The sequence below is a fragment of the Cephus cinctus genome, unplaced genomic scaffold (assembly GCF_000341935.2).
Source record: "Cephus cinctus unplaced genomic scaffold, Ccin1 Ccin1_scaffold0215, whole genome shotgun sequence".
Classification (NCBI taxonomy): Eukaryota; Metazoa; Arthropoda; class Insecta; order Hymenoptera; family Cephidae; genus Cephus; species Cephus cinctus.
This window is the reverse complement of record NW_014332933.1, coordinates 3,353,673-3,365,902: the sequence shown is the minus strand read 5'-3', so window position 1 is coordinate 3,365,902 and position 12,230 is coordinate 3,353,673. Positions and strand designations below refer to the sequence as shown.

At 33.7% G+C, this 12,230-nt stretch overlaps 2 protein-coding genes across 5 annotated transcripts; one reads left to right on the top strand and one right to left on the bottom strand.

The window, feature by feature from the left end:
• Positions 1–171: 171 nt before the first annotated feature.
• On the bottom strand, positions 172–4,203 carry LOC107265393 (zinc transporter ZIP1). Its single transcript, XM_015734820.2, has 7 exons — positions 3,589–4,203; positions 3,218–3,426; positions 2,961–3,128; positions 2,731–2,883; positions 2,424–2,588; positions 2,128–2,335; positions 172–2,021 (listed from the first exon to the last, which is right to left on the bottom strand). Exons 2-7 carry the CDS (start codon positions 3,406–3,408, stop codon positions 1,866–1,868), a joined length of 1,041 nt encoding a protein of 346 aa, XP_015590306.1. The 5' UTR covers positions 3,409–3,426; positions 3,589–4,203; the 3' UTR covers positions 172–1,865.
• A 942-nt stretch (positions 4,204–5,145) lies between these two features.
• LOC107265391 (inositol polyphosphate 5-phosphatase OCRL-1) lies at positions 5,146–12,220 on the top strand. Of its 4 annotated transcripts, XR_003059015.1 has the most exons (19): positions 5,147–5,319; positions 5,783–5,858; positions 5,965–6,145; positions 6,202–6,336; positions 6,415–6,527; positions 7,383–7,525; positions 7,596–7,769; positions 7,849–8,011; positions 8,112–8,290; positions 8,361–8,582; positions 8,671–8,806; positions 8,886–9,065; positions 9,153–9,387; positions 9,462–9,562; positions 9,626–9,803; positions 9,884–10,011; positions 10,078–10,189; positions 10,280–10,492; positions 10,666–12,220. XR_003059015.1 is itself a non-coding variant. In XM_015734818.2 (18 exons), the coding sequence occupies exons 2-18, from the start codon at positions 5,793–5,795 to the stop codon at positions 10,438–10,440; spliced, it is 2,601 nt and encodes an 866-aa protein (XP_015590304.1). In that variant the 5' UTR covers positions 5,146–5,319; positions 5,783–5,792; the 3' UTR covers positions 10,441–12,220. The 4 variants fall into 4 exon arrangements, 3 of the variants coding, with proteins under 3 accessions (XP_015590304.1, XP_015590300.1, XP_015590301.1); XM_015734818.2 differs by having other exon boundaries at positions 5,146–5,319; positions 6,208–6,336; positions 10,280–12,220; XM_015734814.2 differs by having other exon boundaries at positions 10,280–12,220.
• The last annotated feature ends 10 nt before the right edge of the window (positions 12,221–12,230 follow it).

The window sequence follows — 12,230 nt, the reverse complement described above, 5'->3', positions numbered from 1 at the left end:
TAAGTTTTATCATCGATGCTCGTTTGCCATGATAATATCTTTAATGCCTTATCAGTCTACGTGTGATTCGATCATCCAGCTTTATCGTTAACAATCTGGGTCACCCTTCGAACGAAATTTAATGGTATCGGTGGGTTCTTTAACGAATAACAAGTCATTTTAAGCAGCATAGACATTAATAACGCACGTAACCTTTTATTAAAGACTGTGTATCTGCGCGCCGCTTTCATTCTTTTATTTGTAGTCGGTACACCCGGTATATATATATATGCACACATATATTTAGTCGTATTTTTCGATGTAAGTATTGTTCTTCGTTTCTCTTATGGCACAAACATATATAAGACGATTATATGTATACTGTAATTACGAATGAATAAACTTAATGATAAAAATATACATATCGATAACAAATATATATTCATAAAGTAACGGTAATAAAGTCTCACAGATCCATTGACCGATCCACTGCTTTACATGCGTGTAACGCATGAAGCGGTTACATTACGTCTAATTTGTGAATATATTAGCTGTTGCTATATTGCACAAGCCAGGAAACCCCCGAAGAGACACAGGTGTGCCATAGCGAATGGGAATACCGGCATAATAACAATAGGTGCTGACTATCAACTGAGGAATTCGCTTGACTACCCAGTATAAAGTACCACGATCGAACATCGGCTCTTCTTAATACCAAGACAGGAATTTAATGGTAATTCTATTTAATCACGTTGATAGAATAACGGTTCGAGATTTCATTGCAGCTGTTTATATATCTGGCATGTCTACTTGTTATCAGAAAAAAGTAGTTCGTATACACGAGTTTGCGTACATTTTTAATTCAATGACAATGTACGCGTATCTATGAGTTCAGCGTGGGAATTTACTTAAACGTCGATCTAAATAATCGGTTTAATTAAAAGCCTTTTTTTATTTATTTTGTGGTTTTTAATTAATGCGTCTAATTTTAAGAATTAACTATGTCCTTATCCTGGTTCGTTTACCTCTTTGACTATGTACCGAAGATAATTGTCATTAATTTCGCAAAATACTTTGTCAGTGGTAATAATGACAGCTGTGTAAAGGTAAACTTGGTACGTAGTACGCTTTCGAGTTATTTGGGTAAGTTGTAAGTGGTATTTCTCACGTTCTCGTAAAAGTTACAGTTTCTAGGATAAAAGTGGTTCCGTACCAGTTGGAGGATAGGATCTGACTATTAACTGGGACTTATTTATATATAAAATTTATGAGCGATTCCGAGGGTCCGCGTCTTAGAAAAATAACAAATTTTAATCGACGATTTATTCCTTCCGTATGAAAAGAAATGGCTGTGATTACGTCGGTGCGATTTAAAAACATTAAAAATGTATGTAGTTAGCGTCAGATCAGGTACCGAGAAGCAGTATATATAAGTATTTGGATTGTAATCGGTTTCACTGACTATATATGATAGCCGTTATCAAGCAATATGCCTCTTAATTAAATGATAGATTACTATTGTTGTTTTTACTAATTGACATAAGTCAATTTCTAATTTTTATACAGTACATTATCTGTACAAGCATTTTTTTTAATATAGAATTAATGCGATTGAAAAGAATTTTGAAATGAACTTTGTCACCTTTATATTTCAACTCTACTATTTACATAAAATATGTACTAAAAAGATGGCTTATTAATATGAACACTGAATGAAATAATAAACATATTTTCACTGTGTACTACAGATAAATGGCCAATTTTATATTTAACTATACTAACTGATGCAAATTGAAAAAAATAAACATTTTCAGTAAAAAACAAATGTACTGTATTCACAGTACATACTGGCCTATATAATAGACGATGTATTATTCTTATCAATGTTAATGAGAATGAGTGTGGCTGGATTCAGTAGCCAGCTTAATGCCAAGCATTACGAAAAATCCGATGAGGATCGCAAAGAATTGTAAAAGTCCGGTGCGATACTTTTGCAAGATTTCAAAGAACACTATATACAAAAGAGTGCCGCTGGCGAATCCCTATAAAAAAATAACACAACTATGTTAGTACATTATTCTGAGAACATTATTGATTAATGGTGCGAGACTTTGCCCAGTCTTTCTAATTGTATTCTGTTCGATTTACCTGAAGGATAATAGCTGCTGGTCCACTGGCTACTGCGCTTGATCCTCCCACTAGGATTATTCCTATGGCGATACCAATGGATGATACCACGGCAAATATAGAGATATAAATAATCGACAGATAACGTTTTGTTTTTGATGTAACGAGCTCCACGCCAATGCAAAAGGCTATTACGAATTTATGTGCGCTAACAGCACCAAACATATACCTGTTATGTAAGTGCCGGTTATTAATATTCAATAACATTTTTTTATATCTGAATATCTTAACTATTTTTGTATTATATTTATACACACCATACGGAACTGGCTGAACTTTCAAGACCGATGGCAAGTCCTTCAAAAAGTTCATGTACCGACAAACCAAGTACAATTAAGAGTCCTCTCAGAGAAGTTATCAAGAAATCATCGCTGTTTTCTAATGTAGGAGGTAGATGACTGTGGCCATGGCCAAGAGCATTGCTAGAGAAATACGATTAAATATTGGCCATTTTATTAAATATAAAATTGAAGTAAGGTATATTTGAACAATATAAATTATTTCTTTTTTAAATTGAACTCAATAATATTATACTTTTTTGAAGAAAAATCTCTTTTGTATTACCTCTGAGAATTTGCTGTTCCATTAATTTGGCCTGCTTCAACTAGATCATTATCACTTTTACACAGATTCTTTTTTGATTGTGTCACATTCGCTTTATGAGTTTTGACTATATACAAATGTACTAGTTCTTCCACGAAGTAAATTACGAAAAATCTACGATTAAACAAATACTGACGTTTTGACTGATTTTTTGTCAACAATATCGTTATATCCTTATGCACAAATCTTACCCGGAACACATGAATAATATTGCCAAGGAGATACTGACTTTTGGTAAACTTCCATGTTCGACCAATTCATCAACGCCTTCAATGACTTCAGGCAGTAGATGAAGAAAAGTAGTCGAAAAAAGAACACCACCACCAAACCCCAAAAGTAGTCCGATAATTTGAACAGATCTGTTACAAACAAAAAAAATCATGAATTCATATCACTAATATCCAATAAACGGGCATTGTAACGTCTATTAACCTTTATTTATTGTTACCTGGGACTTATTTGCTCCGAATTCCATTTTAACCACTTGGACAATAAAATAGGAAAAAGTCCACATATGACACTGATACTACAAAGTGCTACCATAGTGACACCTTTGGCAACAATTACATCTGAGGCCCTATCTGTCTCATCATGATCGCCGTGACGTAAATTAAAGATAGTAATGTTTTTAAACTCCATTCTTGTTGTTAAATCTTTCTGTGAAATAAATAAAAAATATATTAATTTAATTATGGTCTATTATAAAGACAAAAAATATTATTTATCTTATTATAGTGTACAAACTACTTGTCCATACATTTAGTGTTTTAAAACCGTGCGCGTCTCTCAAATGAAAATTAATTTAAATTCGTTACGTACCCGCTTATAAGCCTTGCGTTACTACAGTATCATCCGTACAGATTTTCTTCGTATAGACCCACTCTTCGAATATGATATAGCACGTCCGTATCGTACGATATTCACAGAGTATAATGACGTTTCGATTGTTCTTACTGTTCTTTCCCCGCTGTTTTTGCAGGTGGATCTTTCCAGGAATAGAAACGGATGACAAATACAGCAGACGCCAAATTAACCAAAGACGCCGTAATCAGTTGCGAGAAAGTTGTCCTAGTACAGCATGCGAATAACGATTCGCTGATGTTGGATATCGTTGGTGTATATATAGTCCGTTATTATCAAAAATATCTCTATTTTATCAATCGTATAAAGACAAGAGCTCAGGCCGTTCAACGGCTAAGTCTGAGAATGTCAAGTTGTTCGTTATCGTTATAAATAATCCTTCTGATCAGTTATATAAAATTTTAAAAAATTAGGCTGACTATGTAATCAACAACGTAGATTAACGCCTCTTGATTAACGGATTTCGATAAACGGCAAACGCGTAACTATTATTGATAATACTTTTGAATATACCAATCGAAGAGACTTCTTCTCCTTAGCTAACTTTATATCGTTCTGTTCATTCTTCACACTCGTGCTCAAGTGGTGTTATTATAAAACAGGATCTCTTAACTTCTGAGAATCCCTCATTCGAATTGAAAAATCCCCGCGATGCTTGTATCTGTAGTCGTATGTATGTACAGACGCTTTCAATAGAAGATTTATCTAAGCTTCAAATCTGATATGGAAATCTATAGAAAGGTGAGGATGCGTTGGATGACTGATTATTAACGCGAAAACGGTAAGATGCCGTCACCGGCGACGCCAGCTACACTATAAACATTTTACCTTAACGTTCTGGGGTTAAAGACATAAATTTCTTCTTCCGGGTATTCCCCTTCCTTAACTCAAGAGTACAACGGGGAAAAACTGACAAAGAGCTCGGCATATAATATGCCATTTTTAATAATCCTTTGAGAAATTTGTAATTTGAGTACAGAAAACACAAACAATAAGGAAATGTATAGAGTAAATCAATCCTTTACCATTAGGAACGGCGCTTTACCGTAGGTGATCACTGGATTCCCAATAATTTACCACTAACTGAATATAATTGTCATCGACAAAGCGCTATTGATAATCGTAAACTCCATTTACAAAATTAAATTTCAGGATGAAATTATATATGGAGATTGTAATTTTTATTTATTCAGCCAAGGTGCAAATTACAGATGTAGCTGTATCATCGATACGTTACTTTCAGTTTGAACACCTTATCGTTTTATGGATACATTACATGATTTGCTGCCAGTATTACAAGTTCAGCATGTTTTGTATGTTTGTATGTTTTTCTCCATGAGATTGAGTGCTGTTAATAATTTTGGAACGTATCCATATCGATGATTCTAAGCATTGGATTTTAGTTTGATGTAATTTTGTCAACTTTGATAGGTAATATTGAAATTATGGAACAAGGAATTTTCGCCAATGACGTATGCTCATTCCGCATTCCGTGCGTTCCTCATGTTTAATGCTAGTGTTGTGACGGTTGGGGAGTATCTGTCAATCATGTAATTTATATTGGTTAGGACAAATAGTAAAATCACAATTTTTAAGAATAAATAAGCACCATCGTTCGAAGAAACCTTGCGGTTCAGTTTGCTTGTACTTTTTCGGAAGTAGACTGACACTTTACTGGCTCGAGGAAAAGTGAGCTTAACTATCATAGGTTACGCATTTTCTATCTGCACACATTTATATGTATAATTGAATTAGGTGTTCCCTGTTAGTTGTTTTTATTATCGGCAATTGTTCAATGTTTTTTAAAAATCTTTCTGCTTTTTTCGCGATTATTTAAAGTATCTTCAGACTGTGGACACAAATTAACATCATTATTGACTTTCTGTCATTGGAGATTTATATAACGTCGCTATGAGATATTCGTATAATATTGTTTTTTTAATATTATTTTTTTTAGTGCATTGTGTGATTTATTGAAACCTATAGCATATTATAGTCACAATATTAAATAAATATACTTTATCAAATAATTTATAGTTCAATTAATTTTAAGATTTTTTATGGTTTGCAAGGCTGCTTTAATTAATATTAGCAATCAGTTTACAAAAAAATACCGTAAATGTTAAAAACATCAATAATTCACATCTTGCAGGTAAACAAACATGTCGTCACCTGAGCAACTGGCAATTATTCAATCTAAATTCACTGCTGGTGAAACAGTAGTAATTGTATCCTTTACATTACATAATTTTCAGTATACATCAGTATTATAATATTATAATAAAGGGATGCAAGAAGAATTCTATTGATATAAATACCTTAACGAACATCAAGGCAATCGAAGCATCATTGATGCAAGGATGTATGAGAGCTGCAAGACTCCTTGCTCTAGTCAATAAAGGTTCAACTCATGCCTTGGTCATATTACTTACGTCCAGAACACCTCCACAAGTATTTAGTGACCTTACAATTGAAAGAGTACTTCCCATAGACCATGATTTCAAGTGTGATCTAGGTAAATATCGTAGTATATCGTTTTAACATTACAAATGTAACACCTTTTCATTAAAGACACAGATGGAAAACAGCAAGACAGTTTAGATGTTTATCTGAACGTGTCATCCAGAAAGCTAAGATTAGTATTTGAAATGAGGCCTGGAGTAACTACAAGTTCATTGGTGTCTGAAATTTTTCGAGCTATTGAAGGTGATTCTCCATCCAGAACCTTTATTTGCAAGTTTAATGATAATAGAATTCACTGCAATAAAAAAAATAAACTTTAAGTCTTTCAGAAAAACAATAGTCCACCCACTGAGTACTTATGGATTCAAAAACTAACTGGCAGCACAAGAAATTTGGATAGTGCAACAGACGATATTCAAGATGTCGCAGATCCTGTAAGTCACAATAAGATATTAAGAATTTTGATCAACACAAAATGAATATTGGATGGCTAGTAATAATTGAGCTCTTTGATAAACTGTAATGTTTCTCGTTCTATCACCTTCTGATACTGAAAGAAATTTGAGCTAATAAATGTGATGTCATTCATTCCTTAGAACTAGTTATGGTTTCATGAATTTTGTTTGAGTTTTCTATTATCACATTTAGTCTACTAAACATATTTACTAAATACCTCTTAGATCAGTCAGTTGTTTATTACATGCACGCGTTACTGCAGCTAGAAAAATATAACTTATGTCGTCTACCTTATTAATTAATTCCCATTAACATCATGGAAAAAATAAAAATGCAAAAACTACTACATAAAGCACACCATGTGAGTAAGACTTTTATGACATAATACACACACTAGGTTTAATATTTTCGTCTGAATTACCATGGATATCATGCCATTTTTTATTTTACTATGGTTTTAACACACATATACACCAATATCACATGCAAGACATTATCTTGCAATATGCGATAAGATTTTCCAGCGGATACACATCCCCTTACTTCTTTAAGAAGTATTAGATCCTCAAACATTTTTCATTCTTATTTAACATCTAGAGTGTAAAGACGTCACATGTAGTTAGTTAAGAAAATGATCGTGCAGCGTTGTATTTTGTCTATTAAAAATCTCATGGAATCACTACATCTCTATCACAGGTATTATTCTCTTTGAATAGCTAACGGAGATTCAACGGTGATCTCTGGATTACTTACATTAAATAAAATACGAAAATTTTTCCTCCAGCCTGTATTATTTTGTAATTATATTAAAATGAAAATTTATTATTAAATAGCTGGTGGAACTGGAAAGTCCGGATTTGGTTGTACCTCGACGAAATATAGCAACGGGTAAGACACCCGTTGCTGCTAGAGAATCGGTGGTCCGATATCAAATGGCATGTAAAGAAGAAGATTATACGTATACTGAAGTATTCAGGTATGCTTTCAATTAGAAATGAAAATATATAACATCGGAAAATGGTTTTCTATCAGTTACGTTCTTGTAGAATGTTTATTGGTACCTGGAATGTTAATGGACAACCGCCAAATGGTATAACGTTAGAGCAATGGTTAAGTAGTGATCAAATCCCACCAGATCTATACGCAATTGGTTTTCAAGAGTTAGATTTGAGTAAAGAAGCATTCCTATTCAATGATACATTGCGAGAAGAAGAATGGCGGTAAGAGAAACTTATGTATCTCATGTTAGTACTTTTTAAACAATCTATTAATCCCAATATTAATTTTTCTTATTTCCAGACAAGTGGTGACGAAGTTTCTTCATCCAAAAGGCACGTATTATCAAGTTGCCATCGTGAGACTCGTAGGAATGATGTTAATCATTTTTGCACAAGAGGTGCACAAACCCTTTATAAAGGCAGTGTCGGTACATACTGTGGGAACTGGAATAATGGGGAAAATGGTACGACATTTAGCAATTCCTAAAACTTATTTTTCCTATTGATTCCCTATATTCTCTATATTCTTGAACTAGTCTCATAAAGTATATATTCACTAAATAGGGTAATAAAGGTGGTGTTGCTGTGAGCTGCACCATTCATAACACATCAGTCTGTTTCGTAAATGCGCATTTAGCTGCTCATTGCGAAGAATATGAAAGACGAAATCAGGATTATGCTGACATTTGTGCCAGGCTTTCATTCTCTAGTTACGTGCCGCCTAAAGGTTTCAAGGATCATGAGTAAGTAATCGTGATTGTCGTGCACAGACAATTTCTAGTTTCATTATTAAATTATTGACTGTTTTCTTAGTCAAATTTATTGGCTGGGTGATCTGAATTATCGAATTACGGAAATGGAAAGTAGTGTGGCAAAACATCATATTACGAATGGAAACTATGGGCCTGTGATAGCATTGGATCAGCTGGTGCAGCAGAGACGTCTCGGTAAAGTTTTTCAGGGTTTTCAGGAAGCTGAGATCAATTTTAAGCCTACATATAAATATGACCCGGGTACTGATAATTGGGACTCAAGGTTTGTAATAGATGAAGGGATATTTGAAAAATGTCAAGCAACGGATTTGTTGGACTGTCAGTAATTTATATTGTATTGCATACTATAGTGAGAAGGGTAGAGCACCAGCTTGGTGTGATAGAGTATTATGGAAGGGTGAAGCTATTTTACCAATTGACTACAGAAGTCATCCTGAATTAAAAATATCCGATCATAAACCCGTCAGTGCAATTTTCGATTCGCAGGTGAGCTAATCGATTTGAAACAAGGTACACTTTTTATCTGATAATCGTGATATACTATTTAAAGTGTTTTCCGTTCTAGATTAGAGTAATTGACATAACCAAGTACCGTAAGATACATGAAGAAGTAATGAAAAAACTTGATAAGTTAGAGAATGAGTTTTTGCCCCAAGTTATGGTGGACACGACCGAAGTTATATTTGACACAATACACTTTATGGAGCCTAGCACTAAGGAACTTATTATTGCCAATACTGGTCAGGTTAGTTAGATTTACTTGATTAGTAGCAAGTGAAAAGCACAAATTAAAATATATACTAAGAAAGCATTTATTATCCGTTCTTTGTAGGTACCTGTTCAGTTTGAATTTATAAAAAAACTGGACGATACTAGCTACTGTAAGGAATGGTTACACATAGAACCTTATATGGGTTTTATAAAGCCGGGTGAGAAGTGTGACATTCAGCTTGAAATTTTTGTGGACAAGAAGTCTGCGTGCAAACAAAACTCTGGGGAAGACAAATTGTACGATATTCTAGTCTTACATCTTGAAGGTGGCAAAGATATATTCATCACCGTCCTAGGTGCGTCTGATGTACTAATAACATTTATTAAAATATTTCATGTTTCTCACTATGCTATAATTAAAAAATTTTAGCAAGCGCTTATGAGCGTAGTTGCTTTGGTTCTTCGATGGAAGCGTTGGTCCACATTCGAGTACCTATCAGGGAAATTCCTGCTGGTAGAATAATGGAGCTAGTAAGTGAAATCTTGTACATATTAAAATAAGAGTTGCATATATGATAACAAAGTTTCTACTAGGAAAACAATAAAAATCCAACGCAAGAACCTTATCCAGTTCCAAAGGAAGTCTGGCAACTAGTCGACAGACTATATCGTCATGGAATTAAAACAGCTGGACTATTCCAAACTCCAGGACTTCATAGCGAAATTATAGCAATCAGAGATTGGTTAGATATTGGTAGTCAAGATGCAATGCGTATCCTTTACCTTACTTTATAAATAGTAGAATTAGCTAAATCTCAACTTTTTAAATATTTTCCTTAACAATAATCTCAGCTGGAGGTGTACACTCTGTAGCAGAGGCATTGTTGTTATTATTAGAATCAACAGCGGAGCCCTTAGTCCCATATAATCTCCATAACGTGTGTTTATCTGCAGCCACAAATTACTTACAGTGTAAACAAGTACGTAAGCAAAAAAGTTTTCTTGCAGAATTAACAATACAATTATTTCATTACTTATGTCAATAGATTGTGATGCAGCTACCTGAAATACGGAGAACCGTATTTCTTTACATTTGCTCATTTCTTCAGGAATTACTCAATCACACAGAAGAAAATGGTTTGGACGCTAAAACACTTGGTAATTTTACGATACTTGTTTTATTACTAATCTCCTGTACTGTTGCCTACAGCACTTTTGAAGAACAATACCTGTCTCATTTGTTTCCAGCAACCTTGTTCGGTTCAATCTTTTTAAGAGATCCTCCTAGAAGCCGGGACGATCGTCAATACAGAAGTCGATCGATTCAGGCAACTTTCGATAGAAAGAAGGCAGCATTCGTTTATCATTTTCTGGTGAACGATCAGAGTGACTTTATTCTAGGTCGGTAGTCATGAGTGTCGAAGATAAACAATGAAAATAAATTTACGAGCACGATATCAGGTATACATACACTACACATAGCTTCCCGAATGACATACTCCATAAAGCATCGTACGTACCGTCGTCAAATCGACGTAAAACTCGATCTTCATTAAATAATCGTAAATAAGTAAAAATAGTATGTCGTTTAACTTACGCTTTAGTAACGAAATATTAATATGCTTCGTTGTCAGATTCGTTTACATGCTATATGAAGACATCTGTTCAGCTGTCCATGTGTGGGCACTTTCGAGGAGCGGTGACGTTAGAACCGAAAGAAAATTTACAACTATTTCTCTCCTGCGTTTTTTTTTTATTCATCTAATTATTGAGTTAACCTTCCTTATAGGACACGGAAGACGTTTGGTTAAGTGTAGGTACCATTATTATAATTCAAAGAATAATGTACGAAAATGAAACAGGCGTAATGACGGCCGCGATAAGGATTTGACAGATCAGTTCGACATTATTCTTCTTAATGACAAGACTTTCGTGAATTTTAAAATCAGATGATCCGGCTTTCTCTTCGCGCAAAGGATTTGACTAAACCTAAATCTATCAAATTAGTTGAATACAATAGAAAAAAAATGGTTGTAGAAGTTTTCTCACTTGAAACGTCATCATTCCATGTATGTGTACATACACATACAGATTTAACTGAACTGGAGCCTAACAATGTATGATCTGATAGAGCTTAAGGGGATTTAATAATTAATGTCGCATGTTATCACAGATAACACATAAACACGTATAACCTTAAGAAATTATTCGGAACCAATTGACTGTTCTTAATAGCCAATGTAGTTTCATGACTTTGAGCCATCACGAATAATTCTCAGGTTGAAACTGTCTTTAGAACATTATCAAATGTTATTTGTGATACTTATACATTAGTATCCATTTGCCTTACAGCAACCCTCGTCTTTAGTTTTATAGCACTTTTATCTGAGCAAATATCGACGTAGACTTTAATCAGAAAGCTGATCAGTTGAGCGCAAGTTAAAATCGTATTTTACTCGGTTATTTAAAGAAAATTCATTTGAATTAACTCTGTAGATAAAACTGAGTATTTTTATAGTTTTATACAAATCTAGAAAGGACATTTCTTGATACAAATTTCTACCTGTTATTTAAAAGCTGTATTCTTTTTGCTGCTAGGGAAGCTCAGATAAATATCCAAAGTACAATCGTTCATTATTATAATTATAACAACTCATTACATTTAAATGTATTTTGTTAGGATTATTATATTCCGGGGATCACGAGATATCAGTCATTCAAACAGTTGCACGTTAGTCCGTTTACAAAAATACTATGCGTATTCTGCGATCATTTGATAGATCTATAACGTGTCACAGTGTTATCTCAGACACAATCTCGTGATCCAAGTACCTCAGTGATAGCGGATTAAAAAAATGAATGAGATTTTAGGTAAATTATACGTAATTATATTAGCGCCCCGAGATTTATCGTATTATTTAACAACACAGCCACCCCATTAAGTCATAATAGTGCCAATGAATATTAGACTATGCATATGAATATACTTCTTATTTTAGTACTTCTTACATGTGAATTACAACAAGTATATGTAGTAAGATATATTCGCGATATCACATGAATTATGCTTTATTCTTCATAATTGTTCTCAACTGTACGAGAACGCTAGTTATTTTAACGTGCAAAAAAATAATCTTTGTATATTGTCACCCATGTACCGATATTTATTAAACATTTGATATTTAGGAATACAGTTGTG

Excerpts from the sequence above, each read along its gene's own strand:
- LOC107265391 (XM_015734814.2), top strand. The coding sequence starts at position 5,793 with ATGTCGTCACCTGAGCAACTGGCAATTATTCAATCTAAATTCACTGCT. Across the intron at positions 7,770-7,848 it reads TTGCGAGAAGAAGAATGGCG|ACAAGTGGTGACGAAGTTTC; the intron begins GTAAGAGAAACT and ends TCTTATTTCCAG. Across the intron at positions 8,583-8,670 it reads ACTGATAATTGGGACTCAAG|TGAGAAGGGTAGAGCACCAG; the intron begins GTTTGTAATAGA and ends TGCATACTATAG.
- LOC107265393 (XM_015734820.2), bottom strand. The coding sequence starts at position 3,408 with ATGGAGTTTAAAAACATTACTATCTTTAATTTACGTCACGGCGATCAT. Across the intron at positions 2,884-2,960 it reads ATATTATTCATGTGTTCCGG|ATTTTTCGTAATTTACTTCG; the intron begins GTAAGATTTGTG and ends GTTTAATCGTAG. Across the intron at positions 2,336-2,423 it reads AGTTCAGCCAGTTCCGTATG|GTATATGTTTGGTGCTGTTA; the intron begins GTGTGTATAAAT and ends CTTACATAACAG.